The sequence below is a fragment of the Rattus rattus genome, chromosome 5 (assembly GCF_011064425.1).
Source record: "Rattus rattus isolate New Zealand chromosome 5, Rrattus_CSIRO_v1, whole genome shotgun sequence".
In the NCBI taxonomy this organism is placed as follows: Eukaryota; Metazoa; Chordata; class Mammalia; order Rodentia; family Muridae; genus Rattus; species Rattus rattus.
In genome coordinates this window covers 137,966,566-137,987,662 of record NC_046158.1, presented here as the reverse complement: position 1 = coordinate 137,987,662, position 21,097 = coordinate 137,966,566, and the positions used below count along the sequence as shown (strand labels likewise).

At 48.5% G+C, this 21,097-nt stretch overlaps 1 protein-coding gene across 2 annotated transcripts; it reads right to left on the bottom strand.

Moving 5' to 3' along the window:
• Window positions 1-4,497: 4,497 nt before the first annotated feature.
• On the bottom strand, window positions 4,498-17,757 carry Actr5 (actin related protein 5). 2 transcript variants are annotated; one of them, XM_032904657.1, is made up of 9 exons: window positions 17,151-17,525; window positions 15,953-16,182; window positions 14,081-14,250; window positions 10,318-10,535; window positions 9,544-9,726; window positions 8,347-8,469; window positions 7,579-7,718; window positions 6,883-7,015; window positions 4,498-5,122 (listed from the first exon to the last, which is right to left on the bottom strand). In XM_032904657.1, exons 1-9 carry the CDS (start codon window positions 17,523-17,525, stop codon window positions 4,865-4,867), a joined length of 1,830 nt encoding a protein of 609 aa, XP_032760548.1. In that variant the 3' UTR covers window positions 4,498-4,864. The 2 variants fall into 2 exon arrangements, 1 of the variants encoding a protein (XP_032760548.1); XR_004388056.1 differs by having other exon boundaries at window positions 4,976-5,122; window positions 7,579-7,699; window positions 17,151-17,757.
• Between the last annotated feature and the right edge of the window lie 3,340 nt (window positions 17,758-21,097).

Genomic DNA, 21,097 nt, shown 5'->3' with positions numbered 1-21,097 from the left:
AGGCATACTACCAAGCCACCGTGACTTGGTGTTTTCCTCTTATGAAGATGGGGGTCTCAGGCTGGCCTCAAACTCACTACGTATCACCGTGCATCGCTGTGCATCGCTGTGCCTCTCCTGCCTCCTCCTCCCAAGTTCAGGATTATGAAACTGCACGTTTATGCTCAGCTGGTGACTAAACCCAGGGTTTTGTGCATGTGAGGCAAGCACTCCACTGAGTGACATCCTCCGCCCAAAAGCACTTAAAAAAATAAGACAACAAAGAACAGGGTTTGCACAGAAACCCAGGTGGCTTATATGACTCCTTTCTTTCCCACAGCATTTCACAGACGCAGAACAGGATCCGGCCTTTCCGCAGCTAAGGGCGAAGCTGGGCTGCCATCTCCACATAAGGCTTCACCACACCAGGTTCTTGGAATGAGCTTCGAGACGCTCTCAGGAGCGCTGCCTTTTCAAGCTCACAGGGAGAAGGGGAGCCTCTCTTCCTTGCCAATCAGTAGGCTCGGCTTTCTGGAGGCCATGTGCAAGAATCCCACAGAACAGAGCAAAAGTGGCCCCCATGACAGAAGGAACACAGTGTACCTGGCCATCCAAACTTCTGCCTGCCCGCCTCCCTCCCACCCCAGCATCTTATATAGCCCAACTGCTAGGACGATAGGCTCCACACCCACTTGAAATTCTCCTTAAAGGATCTTCCGCTACAGCGCCAAAATACATCCTGTCCCAGGCCACACCTGTGCTCTCAGCCTCCTCGCCCAACCCTCCTACGGAAGCACTCTCAACTTTGACCCTTTTCCAAATTGTGTATGGTGGTGCAGCCGCTAATCCCAGCAGAGAGGCTAGGGGCTAGGGTTTGAAGCCAGTCTGTGTATCAAGATCCTGACACAAAAACAAGAGAGCAGTGTGGGTGGTGAAAGTGGTATGAGCTCTCAAGAGTCCCTGGGGTCTGGGTCAGCGCCATCTTGGTTTCAGAGTATACTGTGCGTTTACAAATAAAAGTTGGTCCTTTCTGAAAAGCAACCCTGAATTCAGAGAGCCTAGGCATTTGCATCCAGGTCGTTGTGGTTCCCCAGAAAGCCACCAGGGGGCACTAGAGGACCAGGGCTGGCTGGCTGACTGCTATGTTCTCAACTTTCCAGTGGAGCTCAGTACTGTTATGTCTGTACTTTGAGGGGCAGGAATGTAGGGAAAGGAAGCGAGAACAGGAGGACAAGCCCGTGCAAACAATCTGATCAACTGTTACTTTGTGCTTCTGTGCTTATCCAGCATCTGAGAACGCCTACACAGTCTCAAGGGCTGACAGGGCTATCAACAGGGCTCCAGGCAGACACTTGGATGTTCTTTTCTGTTCTGTTACTATGGACTGAAGCCAGGGCCTCCTGCACGCAAGGCACTCTACTACTGAGCCAAGCATGCCCTCAGCCTGCAATGTCCTCTCTAGCAACCACGCGGCTTGGCTACTACTGAGCCAGCTGTCAGTTGCACAGACAGCACACCGTCACACCACTGTGATGATCCCAACGCAAATCGTGTCGCTGGAGGTGCAAAGGGACAGCATGAACAGTGCCCCTAGCAGCAGGATTAAAACCAGTTCCCAGAAGTTTGTCTGGATTACAGAATACCCACCAGCCTCAAGCCCCACCGAGTGCCAGGTGAGATCCAGGCTGGGATGGTCGACACACACCCAAGGCTGGCAAGGCCCAGCCAACCGGACTCGGTCCTCTTGCTGACTCAGGTTGGGAAATAGCTCTGGGAAGAACCACTCTATCCCCTCGACACTTCCAAGGGTGCACTTGAGAGTGTAGCTCAGTGGTGGAGCCTTGCAGGCCCGAGGCCCTTGTTCATTCCAAGCAGTGGAAAACAAAACCAAAACACAAACCTTTCAAGGTCCTCTAAGCCGGACGGCAGCCAGAGTGGGGGAAGGTCCCCTCCTCGTCTTCCAGAACATTCCAGGGAACACCCAAGTAACCCCACTCTCCTGTCAATGAGTGTTTTAAACAGCCAGGTCCACTTTTCTCAATTCTTCTAGAAGACAAGTGACCAAAAGTATTAACAGAACAGACAGAGCAGAGAACATGTGAACACCACGCAGGCCAGGGTGGAGGCTTTACACGTGCGTGAGGTGCTGCAGGATGGGCTGAATGTGGGCTGTAGGGCTTGAGGATGCAGACTGTCACTGCGGAGTAACCACCAGGCACTGGCAGAGGAAGAGCCATGTCCAATCCAAATGCAACAGAAATCTGGGAAATTAAACGTCCTAGACACATAGCCAGCAGCGCTGGCAAAGATGTCGACTTCGTCAACCAGCAGGGAACTGGTGAAGATATGGAACCTGGGGCCTTCCGGTGGGACGTAATGACTGCTGCTTGGTAAACAGGTTCCTCAGATATTCAAGTCCAGCTCCTACCCCATCCAGCACCCACCACAGGAGGCCTGCAGCCACAAATGTCACAACAGCTGACACAGAGGTGACCTACATGCCCAGCACACACAGACAAAGCAAGCACGGAACAGCCAGATGTGGTGCTCGTGTCTATAATCCCAGCGTTCTGGAGGCAGAGGCAGGAGGATGGCCATAAGCTTCAGGACAACCAGGTTTACATAGTGAGCACTGGGCCAGCCGATGACTGCCAGACCATTTCTGAAAGAAAGAAAGAAAGAAAGAAAAGAGAGAGAGAGAGAGAGAGAGAGAGAGAGAGAGAGAGAGAGAAGAAAGAGAGAGAGAGAGAGAGAGAGAGAGAGAGAGAGAGAGAGAGAGAGAAAGAAAGAAAGAAAGAAAGAAAAGAAAGAAAGAAAGAAAGAAAGAAAGAAAGAAAGAAAAGGCGTGCAGGGTGACAAGGGAAAGGCAGGAGACAGTACACACAGCTGCTGCTCAGGGTGCCGTGACATCATGCTAGGTAAACAGGCACTCACAGGACAAGCACTGCATGATCCATGCTACTTTTACAGGGCCTGGAGACCAGTCCCAATGACAGAAGCTGACTGACTGCCAAGACACACAGAGCCCTTCTCTCCTGCTTCATCACCACACCAGTTCTTAGTCAACCTTTGCTGTCTCCTGGGTCGGGGACAAGTTACGTCCTCTTGTATGGCTTACCAGCTTTCCATGTGAGCTCCTTCCTGTACTTGTTTCCAAGGGCTGCTGTGACAAACTCCAAAGAGGGGTAGGGGACAGAACAAGATGTTTCTTTCACAGCTCTCAAGGCCAAGGCATCCTCTGCTCTGCATGAGGTAACTCTTGATTTTGGGAGAAATGTCACTGCTTAGAAGGGACCAGCTAGGCTCTAAGGCCCAGAGTACATGATGAACACTTCAGTGAAGGCCTAGGAAAACTGCAGGAAGCAAACCCTGGCTAGCTCTGGGAACAGGCAGGACTTCCTAAGGGCCAACTGAGGACAAATGTAAATGACATACTCCACAGGAGACAAAACTAGAGAGTTCGCAGCTCAGCCCCTTGGCCCTTCCCTTCTCTCAGCTCCTGATCTGCTCCTGTGTTTATCCCCACCTAAAACCTGAGCGATCCAGCCTACTGCCTGTTTCACTGTGTGATGTGCCAGGTTCATCTGCCCAGGACCCTTCACCACCTGCCTGCCCTCCAAGGTGGTCTCCTTTAAACTCAGGGACGAAGACTGAGATGGCAGTGGTCAGCGCTGTTTCTTGCCCTGGATAGTGCTATGACTACATCTCTCCTATGGGGATTGGTCCTTGTTCTTTCTGCCATCCCGTCAGTCCTTGGCCCAGCCAGGCATGCTGATGACTCAATAAGAAATGCCTTGCGAACACTCATGGGTCAGCTGCCAGGGTCTTCTACCCACTATACACACCTCCCCTTCTGGCCTGCAGTTTTCCAGCCTGAGGGCTGGAGATAACAGATCACTCAGGCAAACTGAGCAAACACGTTGTGTGGTGGGTGCATCGTAGCAGGATGCCGGGGTTCCTTGTGATCTGGACGTGTGGATTCTGTGGTGGGATCAGCTCGGGAGCCACTGGGCTCAATTCCTGGGTGTGTTTGAGAGTTAACGATCTTACCAAGAATGTATAAAAGCAGGGGTTTGGCAGGGTGTGTGAGGCGCAGCACTGTGAGACCCCAGTCCTAAAGCAATGGAAGGGGAAGAGGACATCTACCTGTTCAAGACCACACTGTAAAGGCCTGGGGATGGGGCAGCCAAATAAGTCCCTGGGATGGACTCTACACCATCAGTTCTACAGAGTGGCCTGAAAGCCACCAACAAACCCACAAAACAGAAGGAAAAAAATCTCTGGCAAGACCTCACAGTGTGGGAGTGTTCCCAGCAAAGCAACAGTTAAAAGGCTGGGCACAAGCGCCACCTTCCACTCAGGTCAGGCACCAGACAGAGATGGAATGGGGTGGGGGTGGAGTGGGTCTTCCTACTCCAGGGCCTCAGTGGATGGCCATTACCACAACTTCAACATCAGCTTGGAGCACACTCTGGGCAGTCACAGGATGGTGACACACACAGAAGAACAAACACTACATGGATAACTTTAGAGCTTTAAAAACAAAAACAAAAAACAATCAAAACCATAAAAAACAACCAAATCAGAAAAACCACCAAGAACAAAGGTTTTCAGTGTAAAGAGAAACACTGCCCGTTTCTTGTCTCCACCCGTTTCTCTCACTGCTGAGGAGAGCAGTACCACAGCTTGTCCGTGGTTCTTGGTGGCAGAGGCCACTGTGTCCTTCACTGAGGTAGATCACCTGCTGTCCTCTGCTGGGCTCCCAGGAGAAATCCAGTCACTAGGCAAACAAGGCTGCACTAGTGCAACACGGAGCACTGTCCTTGTCCCAAATACTGCCTATGTAGCAAGGATGAAGCACTAGGACATCTTGGAGTCCTCTCTGCTAGGCTTGATCACCAGCTCCACTCTCACTGGCCCCTGAGCCTCTCCCAGAAGTCTGGGTCTCTGAGGCTCGTGAGGCCTGCTTAGGCAGCCGGATGGGGACGTACGTATTGGAAGCACAATGCTCCTTGAGGTACTCGCCCCCCTTTTCTTCATAGTCCTTTCTGGTGACCCAGGCTCCACTGTCTTCTAGGTGATCCAAGGCCCAGTCACGGGCACCATACCACGCATCCAGCACAGGGTTCGAGGCAAGCTGAACCTGGAACAAGCAGCAGATGCATACTAAAAAAGTATCTCATACCAGGGCTCCAGGCCCAGTCGGAAAGGTTCTGCAGCCTCAGCCACAACCATCTGTACCCCCTCAGAAGCATACTGAAAGACCCAGTGATGCCCCCATTGTGAGAGCAGCCTGTGTACCCTCTAAAGCTAGGCCAGCATGCACAGCCTCTCAGAAAGGGCACAGTTGCACGGGCTTGTGTGTGTGCATGTGCTTGCATGGTGTCTGTGTAGCATTTACATTTCTAGTGTCCATGGAGGTCAGAAGAGGCAGTGGATCTCCAAGAACCTGACCTACAGACAGTTGTGAGCTGCCATGCAAGTGCTGGGACTCAAACCCAGGTCCTCTGCAAGAGCAAAGTGCTCTTAACCATGGAGCCAGCTCTCCAGACCCTACAATTTGTTTCCTATCCTCACTTTAGCTCATGTAAGCTGTCTGGGACATGGCTGACCCGGTAGAGTGCCTGCATGGCATGTAAGTGACTCCAGGCTCTTCCACCAGCACCACAAAAATAACAAAAAATAACTAAGCAAAACCCAGCAAAAGAAAAACAATGTGACCTGTCCTGCTTGTATCACACTAGAGACTGGGCTCCGAGCCTCAGGTATCCAGACAGATGCTTCCACTGAGCCCCACCTCAGCCCTAAAAGTCAGTGTTTTCAAGTGTAAATAACTGGACACGAGCGACTGCTGCCATGAAACTCACTGCCACCCCACCAGACTGAAGCAGGGAGCCGGCGGGAGGGTGGGGTGGACAGGAGAAGCAGCACTCTTACAACCAGGGCTCTCACAGCCATCACAGGTGGCTTCTGGGATTGCCAAGCTGGAAAGCTTGACCCTTCCAAGAGCGTGTTACCCAACAGCTTCCTCCTCAGCCACCCTGACAGGTTCAGTCACGCACAGGCTCACTCTCTGAAATGCCATTCCTTGGTGTCAATACTGCTGCCCTCCTGCTCCAGCTGCCTCTCTCCTCACCTCCACCGATGTCCTCCAGCTCCCAGGCGCCTTCAAGGGCTGCTGTTCGGGCTGGATCCTTAGTGTTCCCTGCTCTCCCAGGGCTAACCCCGAGTTCCTAATGGCCTCTTACCTTTTCCCTGAGCGCTAGCCACATCCAGAGACAAGGCATTTTCCTCCACTTCAAGCCTGTCCATTAGTCCTAATCTGGTGAAAAATATTATCCTCTCTTCTCTTTTGACTTTTTAAGAATGAGTCTATGTAACTTAGGCTGACTTGAATTCACTCATTAGCTCAGGCTGACCTGACCGTACACTACCTTGCTAAAATGTAAATTAGTCACATGACTGATGGCTCAGGCTCCCTTCAAGGTCCCACGAGACCTAAAGTAACAGCTATGCAGAGAAGAGCCATCAAAGCATCTTCCTGGTTACTCCAGAAAAATAAGACCCTGACCAGAGGTAAACAGTCGAGACTATGCGCTTCTCCACGGGAAGACTTACATGCTCCCCCTGCAGGAGTGAGAATCCCCTCTGCTGAGCACACTCAGGACTTCAGAAGATGCTCAATACTGTCAACTAACAGAAGAGCAGAGCAATAAACAAGTAGGATTCCCATCCTGCATAAGCTGAATGTGGCTGAAAGGCAGGGCCAGAAACGAACCTCTGCAGTGGATGAGGGAGGGCAGAATCCAGTCTCTACACCTTTACTTTGGCAGTCGCCACTAATGAAGCGGTCAGTGCCTGGGACGCCAATCACAAACAGTGGGTGGGGAGAGCAGTCAGTACCTGGAAGGAGGACTGGAAGGGCCTCATCTCCAGCAGCTCCTTCTCCACTCGGGCCTTCATGCCTGGGTACATCACGTTCCCCCCAGTGAGGAAAACGTTCTGGACCAGGGTATCCTGAACAGCCTTTGGGTACCTAAAAGAGAAAGGATGCACCAACTTGGCTACCGACACACTGAAGAAAGACCTGGAAAGGCAACTCTTGGTACAACAGCCAACTCGTCAGTGTCTCCACGACAGATTAAAAGAAACTAAACCAGTATTTTTATTTTTCATTCACAACTCCATACTGCAGGTCATGTGTGCAGACTTCCCCCATAATTAAAAATAAGAGTGAATAAAAATCACTAGGCTTATGGGGATGGTAGTCTACACTTCTGATCCCCACTACTCTGGAAGCTTCAAGGTCATTGAGGAAGGGGAGACCGCATCTCAATGAATACACAAATAAAAATGATCACTGGTTTTTAGCAATGGCAAGTTTCACAGAAAGCCAGGTCACATGTCCTACTGCTTGGACTCAAGGTTGGCAGAGCTCACAAGTGAAGGCACGGAGCTTGCAACTGTTCTGCCCTCAGGCCTGCGTCAGAGGGCAGACTACCTGCATATGCCAGCGATGGGGAGCGCTTCCAGGTAACCTGTCCCAGATAGAACTCAGGAGGCGGCTCTGGAGAGGATGAGGTGGTGTCACTGGCTCACCTGTCCAGGACGTAATGGAGGGTCTCTGCAATCCCCGCCTGCTCTTCTCCTATGAGGGACGGCTGGAAAATAATCTCTGGAGCACGAATCCTTTCTGTCCCGACAAACAGCTGATGATACGCTGCCAAGTTAAACACGGGCTTCAAACCCAAGGTTTAAAAGATGCTTTTAGACTATGATGACCATTCGCTTGCTGTCAGTTTTCTCAAGCCACACCTCCTCCTCCAGCCCAGCTTCCCTGTTCAGTTGGAGCCTCCCTCTTAAACTCTCCTCCCTTCAGACTCTGCCTTCTACCTCTGCTCAAGCTCAGAGTGACAAATCCCTGTGTCATGCCTGAGCCCCCAAGTTGCAGGAGGGGACTCTGAAGTGCAGCAGTCAAGTGGCCCAAAAGGACAGACCTTGTCTCTGCACACCCTGGCTTAGCACCCCCTCCCACCAAGGGCTCAGGTTCAGTCAGTTTATCTTGCTGCTACCACCATGACCAGAGGCACAGACCCCAGTAAGGATGACGACAATGGCTAAAATGTAAAGAAAAATCGAGAGCCTGTGTGCAGGTCTGGAGACCTCAGTCACTGGAGACAGTAACTCTGCTGTCGGTGCTCACATTATGGGTGGTGCCCGCCCCTCAACCACCCACCAGGGGAAAGGCCTCTGACTGACGCTGATAGCACAACTGGGCTTTCCAATGCTCCCCGAGAAGCGGACTGGGCCAGTCACTCATGCAAACGGCTTCTAATGTACCAGTGGTCTTGGTAACAGTGGTCAAACCTGGACTGTGGTGGTGACCTGCGGCTTCTCCACTTCTGGCGTTTCCTCTGAGAACAAGGGTTCAAAATCATTGATGTTCTCCACATCCTCAAGGGAGGGCTCCAGAGGTTCCAAGTCAGGGGTCTGAGGACAGCACAGAACAGATAAGCAAACACCAGTGGATCTGATAACCAGCAAACCTCAGGCCTGATCTGATCCTGAAAACAGATGGGGTTTTCAAACAACTGTGCAGAAATTAAATACTCTCAAAGCAATTCACACTGGAGGGGGTGGGGACAACACGAGTTAACAAAAGACTAACGGAAGACCAGCAAGATGGCTCAGACGGTAAGAAGATTGCCACTAAACTGACAGCCTGAGTTCAGAAAAAAGAATTAACTGTCAAAAGTTGTCCTCTGACCTTCATGTTTGTGCACTACAGCATGTGTCTGCGTATACACACGCACACACACACACACACGCACACACACCTTAAAAACAAAAAGGCCAGGTGTGGTGGCACACACCTTTAATCCCACACTAGGGAGGCAGAGGCAGGCAGAAGTTGAAGTCAGCCAGAGCTGCAGAGTGAGACCCTGTCTCAAGAAAAGGGAAAAGAGCTGGAGAGATGGCTCAGAGGTTTTGAGCTCAAATCCCAGCAACCACATGGTGGCTCACAACTACCATCTGTAATGAGATTTGATGCTCTCTTCTGGCCTGTAGATATACATGCAGACAGAACATTGTATACATAATAAATAAATAGGAAAAAAAGTTCTAGTTTAAGTTTGAGATACTGTCTCACAAAAATGAAGGGAAGAGAGCTCTAGAGAGCTGGGGCGGGATAAAAAATACTACCAGTGCTAAGTCTCATGAGACTTACATGAGAATAAACGAATAAACAACTCAACATTTCAGGGACCACAATGGAATGGTAGCCCAGGTTTGACTCCCAGCACCTCATTAGCTAGACATGGTGGCCGCACATACTTTAAAATCCCAGCACTGGGGAGGTAGAAGCAGGAGGATCAGAAGTTCAAGTTGATCATGGTCCCATTCTGGGTTCAAGGCCAGCACAGGCCTTGTATGAAACCCCACCTCAAAAAGAGGAAGGCTGGACAGATGGCTTGGTGAGTAAAGGTATTGTCATAAAGCCTCCTTAGAGGTACTTTATGTCATATAGTCTCCCAAGGGGTTTCCCTCCCCAAGCCCAGTCACCTCTGGCTTGCTGTCCACCACATCCACCTCCAAGTTGGCTTCGGCCTGCAGGATTTTCTGTTTGGCCTGCTCCACTGCCAAGGTGAGCTTTTGTATGTAGGACTGCAGTTCTTCTGGGGAGTCCATGTTCAGCTCTATCAGAGCTTTGTGAAACTGGTCCATCTGGCCATCCTCTAGGAGCTCCTAAAACAGAGTAGTCACAAGCCACTTTCAAAGACGGGCAGTGCATTGGCCATCAATAAGAGGGAGGTAGTTAGAAAGCCAGCAGAAGTACAGGGGAGCCCTAGTCAGCCCCCAGCATTATTACCCCTCTAGCTCCCACCACAGACTCATACCTGCCCTCCTCCTCCAACTGAGCTTGCTAGCACCAACTAATTAGGCAAAACTAATCTATGGTGACAGACATCAAAGATGCCACCATCTTGAGTGGAAGGAGTCACTGAGAGATGATGGCAACATTGCTCCTCAATCTGACAGCAGGGACATTACACATGTCACTTTGTGACATTCACTAAGATCTGTGTAAGTTGCACTTACATAGGAAAGTAAAAACACGAAAACAAATCAATAAAGAGCATGAGTCTGCAGCTCTCTATAGACAGCTGCTGATGTGCATGTCAATCATCTCCATGACTCTGGGCTCTGGACTCCCTAATTCCAAAGGGCACTTGACAGTCAATGCACATTACGGCCATGGGAACCAGACAGGAAGAGAACATCCTGGAAGCACCTTGCAGAGCAAGGCTAGGGGCCAGCGCCACTGACATCACCTGCCTGCACATACAACAGCCGCTCCAGCCGCTCCTGATCTAGCTGCAGCTTCTCCTCCCGCCGCCGGGCGTTAAGCTCTTGCAGCCGTCGCAGCTGCTGCTGCCGCCGCTCCTGCTTCTCCTCGGCTGTCAGTGTGCTGCCCAGGAGCTTGCTGGAGAACGGGAGCTGCATCTTGTGGACATTGTTCTCATAGTAATCAGGACATCGCCACTTCTGCAATTCTTCAAAGAAACAGTTTGGGGGAGTTAGAGAGTAAAAGCCCTGTGTGCAGTGAAGTGGGAAGTCAATGCCAGCCATGAGCAGACACACTCAGAACCTATGAAGAAACCCAGACATACACAGACCGGCTCCGAGGGTCTCCAGACAGAAATTACACAAGAAAGCTGGAACAGCCAGAGTGAAGGAAACGCTGTTAAATACACAGGGCTAATTGCCTCAGGAGACCGTTAAAACTTGTTTGATAATTTGAACTAAAAATAATAACACCACTGCGTCTGACTGGCTCCCAGAGTTCATGCGTTTAATATGTCACACTTTGACAAAGCAGCACAAAGAAGTCTAGTGCTAACATTGCTACCCTGATCAGAACTGAATCTACACAGATGAGGAAAAGGTATGCACTGCTCCATCTTCTAGTAACCAACTAAGTAAAGCAAGCACACGGGGCGGGTGTTCAGAAAGAAGTATAGCTGAGCATGGTGATGCTCACCTTTAACTCCAGGTATTGGTTCAAGGACCTTTCAGCTCAAGGCAATCTTGGACTATATAATGAGCTCTGGGTCAGCCAGAGCACACAGTAAGAACCTGCCTCAAAAATAAAATAAAATAAAATAAAATAATAAAATAAAATAAAATAGAAATCCAATAACCTAAAAAGCAGAGAAAAAGACAAAAATAAAATAGTAATGCAAGCCCAAATTCAACTAACTGCAAATGGGGGCTGGAGAGATGGTTCAGTGGTTAAGAGCACTGACTGCTCTTCCAGAGGTCCTGAGTTCAAATCCCAGCTACCACACGGTGGCTCACGACCATCTGTAATGGAATCCGATGCCCTCTTCTGGTGTGTCTGAAGATAGAGACAGTGTACTCATACATAAAATAAATAAATAAATCTAAAAAAAAGAAAAGAAAAGAAAAGAAAAACTAACTGCAAATGGTCCCAGCACACACAGGCTGCTGCTGAGAGCACGGCTGCTGTCTCGGATGGAATGAAAGAGTAGCAAACACAACCGCAGCGCATCCGGATGGCACTGACAAAGTAGATCAGAGGTAACGAGATGCAAGCAGGGAACGGTGGCGCCTGCCCCTCATCTTAGCACTTGAGAAGTAGAGGCAGGAAGATTGAGAGTTCAAGGTTGTCCTCATATAGTCAAGGGAATATTGAGGCTAGCCTGAGCTATATGAGACCCTGTTGCTAAACAAATAGATAGATAGATAGATAAGATAGATAGATAGATAGATAGATAGATAGATAGATAAATAGATAGAAAGAAAGAAAAATATGCCAATATAAACCATACTCAAACAAGCTGGGTGGCTTGTTGCTTATGTTGTTTTGAGACAGATCTCACTATGGGATCTGTCTAGCTAAATTCCTGGCTAGCCTGGCATTTACTAATAGACCAGACTGGTCTCAAACTCAGAGATCCACCTTCTCTGCCTACCTAGTGCTGTGATTAAAGGTGTGTCTTAAAAAGAAAGAAAAAAAAAAAGAAATAAAAAGGAGCACTATGTAATGACCAAAGGTCAGGAAGCTATAACCATGTTAAATACATAACTACCCGGAAAAGCCGGACACTGACACACACGCTAACAGATCTGGGCTGGGAACACAGCTCAGAAACAGGAGTGCTTGCCTTGACAATGTCTTGTCCTCACTGACAGAGGAGAAATGGGGACGCCCACCACCACTCCTAGCGACAGCAACACACTCCTTCCAGTTATCAGCACAACTAATAGAAGACAGGTGACCAAGTGTTGGCCACCATCACCACCACACACCAAAGGACACCTGAACTCCAGAGCCATGAGAGCAGTGCATGCTCTTCAAATGTGTGAGGAACTTCTGAAAAGGTGACAGACGACATGCCGGGCCATGCAATAAACAAGTTTAGCAGATCTCAAACAAAGGTCTTTCACTATAATGGAATTGAATCAAAGATAAATCACAGAAGGGCGTTTCACAACATATTTGTAAACAATCACTTAAAGAAGCAGACCCGAAGAAATTAGAAAACATAAACTCAGTAACGAAGGGATGAAGACACAGCAGCAGCACTAAAAAGGGAAACTCCCAGAATCAAGTGCTGGTTGGTTTGCTCTGGGCAGGAGTGTTCTGTCTGCATTTGTACAGGCACCACGTGCATGTAATGCTCATGGGAGCCACAAGAGGGCATCAGCTCTCTGGATCTGGGATTACATGTTTGTGAGCTAGGAGTATATAAACAAAAGCGAAACAGCTAATACCAAAGTATATCAAGAAAAGGGAGCCCACACTCACAGATTTTCTTTCTATGTCTATCTCTCCAACTTCTTTGTACCACAGGTGCTTAACTGAAGTATTCTGAACACACGTGTAAATACCACTCAATTCCCTGAATATGGTTAAGATGAACCTTTAATTGGGAAGCTGAGGCAGGAGAGCCAGACATCTGATGTTAGGGCTGAGCCTACACAGGAGACTGTCTGAAAAATGAGGGGAGGGGGGGGAGGGGGGGGGAGGGAGGGAGGAAGTGAGAGGGAGAGGAAAAAGAAAAAAAAGGCAGATAGTACATTTTATGTTCTATGGTTTTTACCACAATTAGGATTAGGCTTTGTTTTTTGCTTTTTGTTTTTGTTAGGCTTTATGTGTGCCTCTGTGAGAATTTTTCTTTGTCTTTTTAAAGATTACTTATATTTTGTGTTTTGCCTACTTGGAAGGGCACTGTATACATGCCTGATGCTCACTGAACCAGGAGAAAGCAGCAGATCCCCTGGAACTGGAAACTGAACCCAGGTTCTCTGAGCCACCTTTCCACCGGCCAGGTTTGTTTCTTTGAAACAGGGTCTCATACAGTCTATGCAGGCCTTGAACTCAGTGTGACACAAAGATAACCCTGCATATCTGATGCTCCTACCTCTACCCTGGGTAACGGTGGTGCATGACTATAATCCCAGCACTTGGGAGGGAGAGGCGGGTGAATCTTTTGTGAGTTTGAGGCTAGCCTGGTCTACAGAGTTCTATGACAAACAGAGATACACGAACCTGTTTCAACCGAAACCAAAACAAACAAACAAACAAACCAGAAGTTTGAAATACTGAGAGGCTAAGGCAAGAAGATGGAGGATCTGAGGCCACACTGAGAGATAGTGGCCAGCCTTGGCTATATAAGGAGACTCTGACTCAAAAAATAAAAGTTCACGACATGTTGAAGACTGAGAGGTACTCTGACATCACCCTAAGGATGTGATAAAGCAATTTCAACTGGTCTCCAACTTCTTGTTTTCTTTGGCTTTTTGAGACAGGGTTTCTTTGTGTAGCTCTGGTTGTCCTGAAACATTGTTTTCCGTGCAGGCAAAATTATAAAAGTTATCTTGTGTGGCAGGAACCACTTTATAACAATTAGTTCACTTAATAATCTCATCAAGTGAATACGAAAAGGGGAGGTGGATGCTGAGCAAGCCAGAGTCACACTGGTGTGAACGGTGTGAAGAACCCCCCAAGGTCAACAGAGCTGGAAAACTGCAGCAAGTTCCTCCCCATCGCCTGCCACGTCCCCTGCATCACCTGCTGCGTAGTCCTCGGCAATGTAGCTGTGTTCCTGCAGGATCTCCTCCATGCGGCTGAGCGTGATGGCGGCCAGGTGGCCCGGATACTTCAGCTGGAGGAGCCGCTGCAGGTAGCCAGCAGCCTGACTTCCTCCGAGATTGATACGTTTGCAGTTTTTGGCATCAAGCCTACCCCAAAGTAGAAAAAACAACACTGATATTCTGTGCAGCATAAAAGAGGAAAGCAAGAGAATTTAATTCAGATAAAGGGACTAGTGGAAGGTGAAGACAGTGAAAACCCTACATCAGAACAATTCCATTGGTGCAACGTCTTACCCAAGGCCAGATTTCCTACTGCATACCCCAACATGTGGCCCTTTAACTTCTACCAAAGTAAACAAGTTCAGGCTAGTAGTGGCACAAGCCTTTAATCCCGGCACTTGGGAAGCAGACACAGCAGAGGCCAGCCTGGTCTTCAGAGTACCGGGGCTATGTAGAGACCATGCTTCAAATTAAAAGAAACAAAACAAAACAGAAGACAGTTCAACAGGATGTCTCACTGTCACGTGACAAGTGTATACTTCTGGGGGCTCCTGGGATTGGGCGACCTAGAAATAATAGGTAAAATGGTCAAGCACGCCAGTCCCAGGGGCTATCTGCTCTGGGCCCTAAGAGTCTGATTTCACAAGCTTCCTGCGACCTGCTTCTCTCCCCAGTTAGACAAACAAGCACATCCATGCTGGCCAGGTGAAGGGCTAGAGCCTCATCTTAGCAGGGCTGCAAATCCAAGCGTCCAGCTCCAGAGCCATGGCTCCCTGCCTGAGGCACACAGCCCTTCAGGCAATGCAGGGAACCTTTAGGGGTACAATGCTAGCGTCATCACACAAGAAAATAAAACAAAACTAAACTCTGAGACAGGAACAGACAAAAACTATCTCTGCCTCTCTTCCTTTTACTGAACAGTTCCATAATGGCCTAGAATGTGTTAGGCAATATAACTGAAAATGAAGGTATGGAGAATATGAATTAAGAGCTTGCAATGCAAGCTTTTTTTCTTTCTTTTCCTTTTTTTTGCAAAAATTCTTTTTTTTTTTTTAAGATTTATTTATTATAAATAAGTACACTGTAACTGTCTTCAGATACACCAGAAGAGGGCATCGGATCTCTTTACAGGTGGTTGTGAGCCACCATGTGGTTGCTGGGAATTGAACTCATGACCTCTGGAAAAGCAGTCAGGTGCTCTTAACTGCTGAGCCATCTCTCCAGCCCGCAAAAATTCTTAATTAAAAATGAACTCCAGAATACCAAGATGGTCTAAATTAAATGTATTCAATTAAGAGAAAGGGAAATGGTCCACAGTAAGGGCATTTGCTGTCAAGGATAAAGACTTTGAGTTCAATCCCTGATGCCCGAATTGTGGAAACAGAGAACCAATACCCTTATACTGTCCTCTGACTTCCAGATTCCTGTCAAGCACTCTCAAGTCCAGACAGACAGACAGACAAGCACTCTCAAGTTCAGATAGACAGACACAAATAAAGATTTTTTTTAAAAAAAAAGAGAAATAAATATAATCAAGTAACTTACTCAAACCATGTTTATTGAATGTCTACTATGGGCAGGTACCATGTTAACTATTCCCCCATAAATCAGAATTATAAAACATTATAATTGTTAACTAGATATGAGACCAACTTGAAGTCCCTCCAGAAGGTTCCAAAGGACAGATAAAATAACTTTGAAGGCACATGCTGAGGGAAATCTGAGCTCTGCCCAGCTCCATCCACCAGTTAGCACTCACCAGACACCTCCAACAGGAACCTTTTACCGTCCATGTTTCCAGTAAGTCCTAACGATGCTTCTCAAACGCAATGCCACAGGCACAACTCACCTTCCTTCCAGGACGGGTAAAATGTGCGTGCACTGGTAGCCAGAGGAGATGACAAGGCCACTGGAAAGGGCGTTCTTGGGCATGTTGTGGTAGAAACTGAAGAGGCTGTCTATCCCATAGGCAACCTTCGGGATCCTGTAGCATTCGAAGAGGAGCTCCGACATCATTTGGCGGGAGTAGAGTGGGTTACACACGGCCTCTGTCAGAACTATGGGATGGTCAACGCAGCCCTACTTTGAAAGACAAACACAACAAGACAAATGGAAGCACACACAAAATGCAAAACTAACCCCAAATCCTTACTGCCGGGCTGAATTTACTTAAAAACGTGAGGGGGTGGAGGGGGACACACTCAGGACCAGACACAAGGACAAAGAACCCAAGTCTTTCTAACACCTAATCTCTTGACTCCAGACGCAGATCTTAGGCCTGAGGCACCTGCACTCCTGTACACAAACACGCTCACACATAAAACTTGGAAATAATACATCTTTTAAAAGGTGATCGCAAACTATTTTAAAGAATATGCTTCTTCTCTACTGGAGGTTATTTTGGAAAGCAGTAACACATGGCCAATTTAAGCTTTTTGTATGTCTGTCTGTTTTGATTTTCTTTTTTTTTTTTTTCAGAGCTGGGGACCGAACCCAGGGCTTTGCGCTTGCTAGGCAAGTGCTCTACCACTGAGCTAAATCCCCAACCCCTCTGTTTTGATTTTCTTAAAGATAAGGTTTCTAGGGGGTTGGGGATTTTCTTAAAGATAAGGTTTCTCTGTAACAACCTTGGCTGTCCTGGAACTCACTCTGTAGACTAGACTGGCCTTAAGCTCACAGATATCTGCCTGCTTCTGCCTTCCAGTGTGCTGGGATTAAAGGGCCATGAAACCACGCCTGGCTCATTTCAAGTTTATTAAGTCAAGCTTTGGCCAAACTCTTAACAGATAAACCATGTTGGTTTTATCTTCAAAGTACTACCAGGTTCGAACTGGTGCTTGTAAAACTCATCTCACTTGGATTACTGCAAACTGGTCCCTGTGTCCCTGACAGCCCATCCTCTGGAAGATAAAGACATCGTGGTGTACCCTTAGCTCCTAGCACAAGACCAACACACTTGTGTTCAGTACTTGACTGCCACTTGTGTTCAGTACTTGACTGCCTAGCTAACGGCTGAAACCGAATGCGCCCCCCCAGCCGGTCCTCACCTGCGAGGAGACGCCGAGGTGCTGGAAGCTGTAGTCCAGCAGCAGTTCCTGCAGTTCCAGGTTGACAGGCACGTTGCGGTCGAAGGGCGAGCGCAGCATCCAGCGCAGAGGCTCCAGGCTTCCCAGCGCGTTACCCACCTGCGGCCCTAGCCCGCCGCGCGCCCCACCACGGCCGCGCGCGCACACGGCGCGGAACTGCAGGCGCGGCTCCGGACCCGGGTCCGGCCCGGGGCACGCCCACCCGGCCCGAGCCTGGAACGATCCGTTGTCCAGCACCAGAGGTACCGGCTGCGAGCCGAAGGCCACTGGCCCGGCTTCCAGTACCGGATCCGGAGCAGAACGGGCATCTCGGAACCGGAACACGTTCGCCTCCATCTTGGCTAGCGCCGGTCCCGCCCCGACGCCGAGTGCGTCACGAAGCCCCGGCCCCGACTGAGTCTCAGGGCCCGGAAGCGTCCGGACACCTCCTCCTGTAAGGAGGACTCGTTGGTTTCTGTACCTGATTCGCTCCTGGTTCTCCAGAACCTTCTGTGGGTTTCTATTCCCCGCTGATCCAGGCCTCAAGGCCAATGGTAGCTCTAGCCTGTCCTCAACAGCCTCCTTGTGACCACGCCTCCTCGCGCTAACTGGCTGGCCAGGAGCCCCGCCCCCAGCTCGAAACGTGGTTGCGTGACCACGCCCCTTGCTCTAACGAGCTGACCAAAGGCTCCGCCCCCACTGGGATGGACTCCGCCCCTCTGTGTCCCTTTAGCCTCCCTTGGTCTCTGCACATGTAGCCCTTAGTTTTGTGACCACGTTAAGCTAATCTCCTTACCCTTTGACTCTTCTCTTTCTGTTCTTTTATTTATTTATTGTGTGGTGGGTGTGGGAACGTGCCAAAATGTATGTGTGGAAGTCTGTTCTCTTCACCTAATAGGTTCCAAGGATGGAACTCAGGGCCTTCAAGGGCCCAAGTCAAACTCCAAACTCGGGGGGAGGGGGGGGTGTACTACTAACCTCAGTTTCTGGACGTGGCAGCTAGCGATGAACATCAAATGACTTTGTAAAAATTCATCAAGCTGTCTACTTAAGATTGCATATTTCAGTATGTATATTACTAAACAAAATCTACAAATATGTTTATTCAGTTCCTACAGGCTGCTCTCTCACGGGAGAAAAAAATATATATATATATATTGATGTGACGAACTACTAGTTTTAACAGAAAAGCACTAGGTATGCTCTTTGCCTGTGCCCTTCTTTCTGCGAGTTAAGGTCCTATCACTTAGGACCCCATAGCTATGCTTTTTCTAACCAAACCCCACACTCTCCACTAACTGTTTAGCCATCCCTCAATTATTTCACTCATGTAAAAACAGCTTCAGGTGGGGCGGGGGTTGTTGGTGCATACCTATAATCCCAGCACCAAGGAGGTAGAGGTAAGAGCTTTGTAGTTCCTGTCCAGCCTCATCTGTCTAGTGAGTTCAAAGCCAGCCTCAACTACATAACGCCCTGCTGAAACAAACAAGCAAACACACACATTAAATAGACAACCGACCAGAAGCGGCATGGTATTGTTTCTGCTTGCAGACTCCCCAGTCCGTAGAGGCCCCTGGGGCTACAAAACAGCTGTCATCCTGAATTCTTGCTTCCCCATCACTTGCTGCTCATTGAACGTTTGTCCCATCTTCTGTCTCATGTGATTTCTCCTAATTACACCCTTTATTTTCAAATTTGTTTTGGGGGAGGGGTGCTTTGATTGTTGTAGGTTTTGTGGGGAATGGGGGTGGGGGGTTGGTTGGTTTTCCGGTTTTGTTTTGATTTTGTTTTTAATCATGTCTTTGTATCTCATGCTGGCCTCCAACTCCCAGTCATCCTCCTGTTCCAGACTCCTATGTATTAGGATTATAGACATAACACACACACACACACACACACACACCCCAGTTTACTCCTTGTTTTGGAGTGCATTCTATAAACGCTTCTGGAATACAGGAGAGTATAGGGAAGGTAATTTTTTGAGACTGGATCAAGTGTCTTCATTTTATTCACTGCCTGATTGAATATTTGATGGAATTCCTGCCAGGATGGGTCCATCCTAGAAGATTACCCTGAGAGCCTACTGACCCACCCCTCCTCTTTCCTGTTTTCTGGCCTTTGCAGCTGTTGTTTGGGACTTAGACACATTGATCACCACTCCACCTTTCTTATTTCTCTTTTCTCAAGCAAGTACTTACGCCACGAGAGCTCCAGTTTCTAGTTTTCTTGATTGCTGTATTTTCTTTCTTCTTTTAAGCTTGGCTCCACATTTTAAAGGTTGTTTTATTTTACATGGCATTTTAGGAAACTGGTGGCAGCCCACTGTGGTGGCACATGCCTGTCATCCCAGCACCTGGAATGTGGGGCAAGAGGATCTAGACTCTACAGTTCACGGCCAGCCTGGGCTACACAGCGAGATGAAGGCCAGTCAGATTATCTGAGATCTTGTCCCTGCCAATTTTTTTTTTTGCATTTTTCAAAAAGAAAAAAAGAGAAGTAAAAAGAGGACCAGCAAGATGATGAGCAGTTAAAGACACTGACATCCTGACAACCCAAGTTCGATCCCAGGTCCCACGGGGTGGAGGAAAGATACTGACTCCTCCTCAAGTTGTCATCTGACCATGGTGTACACACACACACACACACACACACACACAAAGGAAAAGAAACTGGAAGTTACGTTACCCTGCTGAAACCCAGGTTGTGCTTTGCTGCACCCTTGGGCCATCGTCCATGCTCCCCACTTTCTGGGAAGAGCGCCCATTGCTTTTATGCCCAGAGGTGCCTATAGGTTGGACCGTTATCAGTTCAAATTCCCCTGGGCCTTACTTACTCCTGTTTCCTAACTGGGAACCTCCCTTGGTCATTCTCCTTCCTGCCCACAGTCTCACAGATTTCCTGAAACTGCCCAGGTGACTTTCCAGATGTGCCTGCAAACATCTCTTCTCCCAGAATCCTTCAGGCTCTTGGGCATCAGCGGTTCTCACCTTTCCTAATGCTGCAACCCTTTAGTACAAATCCTCTCGTTGTAGTGACCCCCCCCCATCATGGGATTATTCCTGTTGCTACTTTATAACTGTAATTTTGCTACTGTTGTGAATCGTAATATAAATATCTGATATGCAGGATGTCTGATATTCAAACCCTGTGAAAGGGATGTTTGACACCCCCCAATAAGGGTCACGACCCACAGGTTGAGAGCCACTGCCTTATGGAGTCCTTCCACAAAGGCAGAACTCCAAGATTCTGTGCCAACACTGCTGTCTTTTCCCTCCTTTATCTTCATTGTTCAGAGCCTCGAGCCAACATGATTTGGCATTTACTGCATGGTGGGGACTTAAGATTAACAGCTTTCTGTGTTTTTCTAAATAGCCCTTCTTCCCAGGGCCAGCCACGACTCTATTTTCTAGAGCAAATATGCCATCAGGTGCCATGTTGATTTTAGAATGTCCCCACTCCACACCTACCTTTCCTGCTGCTTCTTTCCTGAGAACTGTTTCTCCGCCAGAAGGCTCCCCACTACCTCATATGCATCAACTACATGGTCACACCAGCAGAATTCCTAGCCAGAAGCCAGGACAAGGTATATGTACTCCTGCTATGGGAGATGCGGTCATCCATCTGGGTTGGGAGATCAGTACATTCAAAGATTGGCACTGTGTGGCGGGTGCCACACCTTATAGCCTATCATTCTAGAACCTTCCCTAGAGCTTCCAAACTTCTAGCATATACACAGCCCCTAAATTACCTCCTTATACATTAGCACCTTCACTGACTTTAGTACTTACACTTGGAGAGAGCCCCTCATCTAAAGTCTGCAGAGTGAGGGATTTCCTTTGCTCTGTGGGCTACTGTTAGATCTCCTAGTGAGTAGCTAGTTCTAATAGATGCTACTTAATGCTGGGGCTTCTCTTGGACACTCAGTTATC

Excerpts from the sequence above, each read along its gene's own strand:
- Actr5 (XM_032904657.1), bottom strand. The coding sequence starts at position 17,525 with ATGGAGGCGAACGTGTTCCGGTTCCGAGATGCCCGTTCTGCTCCGGAT. Across the intron at positions 7,719-8,346 it reads AGGTCACCACCACAGTCCAG|CCCGTGTTTAACTTGGCAGC; the intron begins GTTTGACCACTG and ends TTGGGTTTGAAG. Across the intron at positions 5,123-6,882 it reads CCTTCCAGTCCTCCTTCCAG|GTTCAGCTTGCCTCGAACCC; the intron begins GTACTGACTGCT and ends TGCTTGTTCCAG.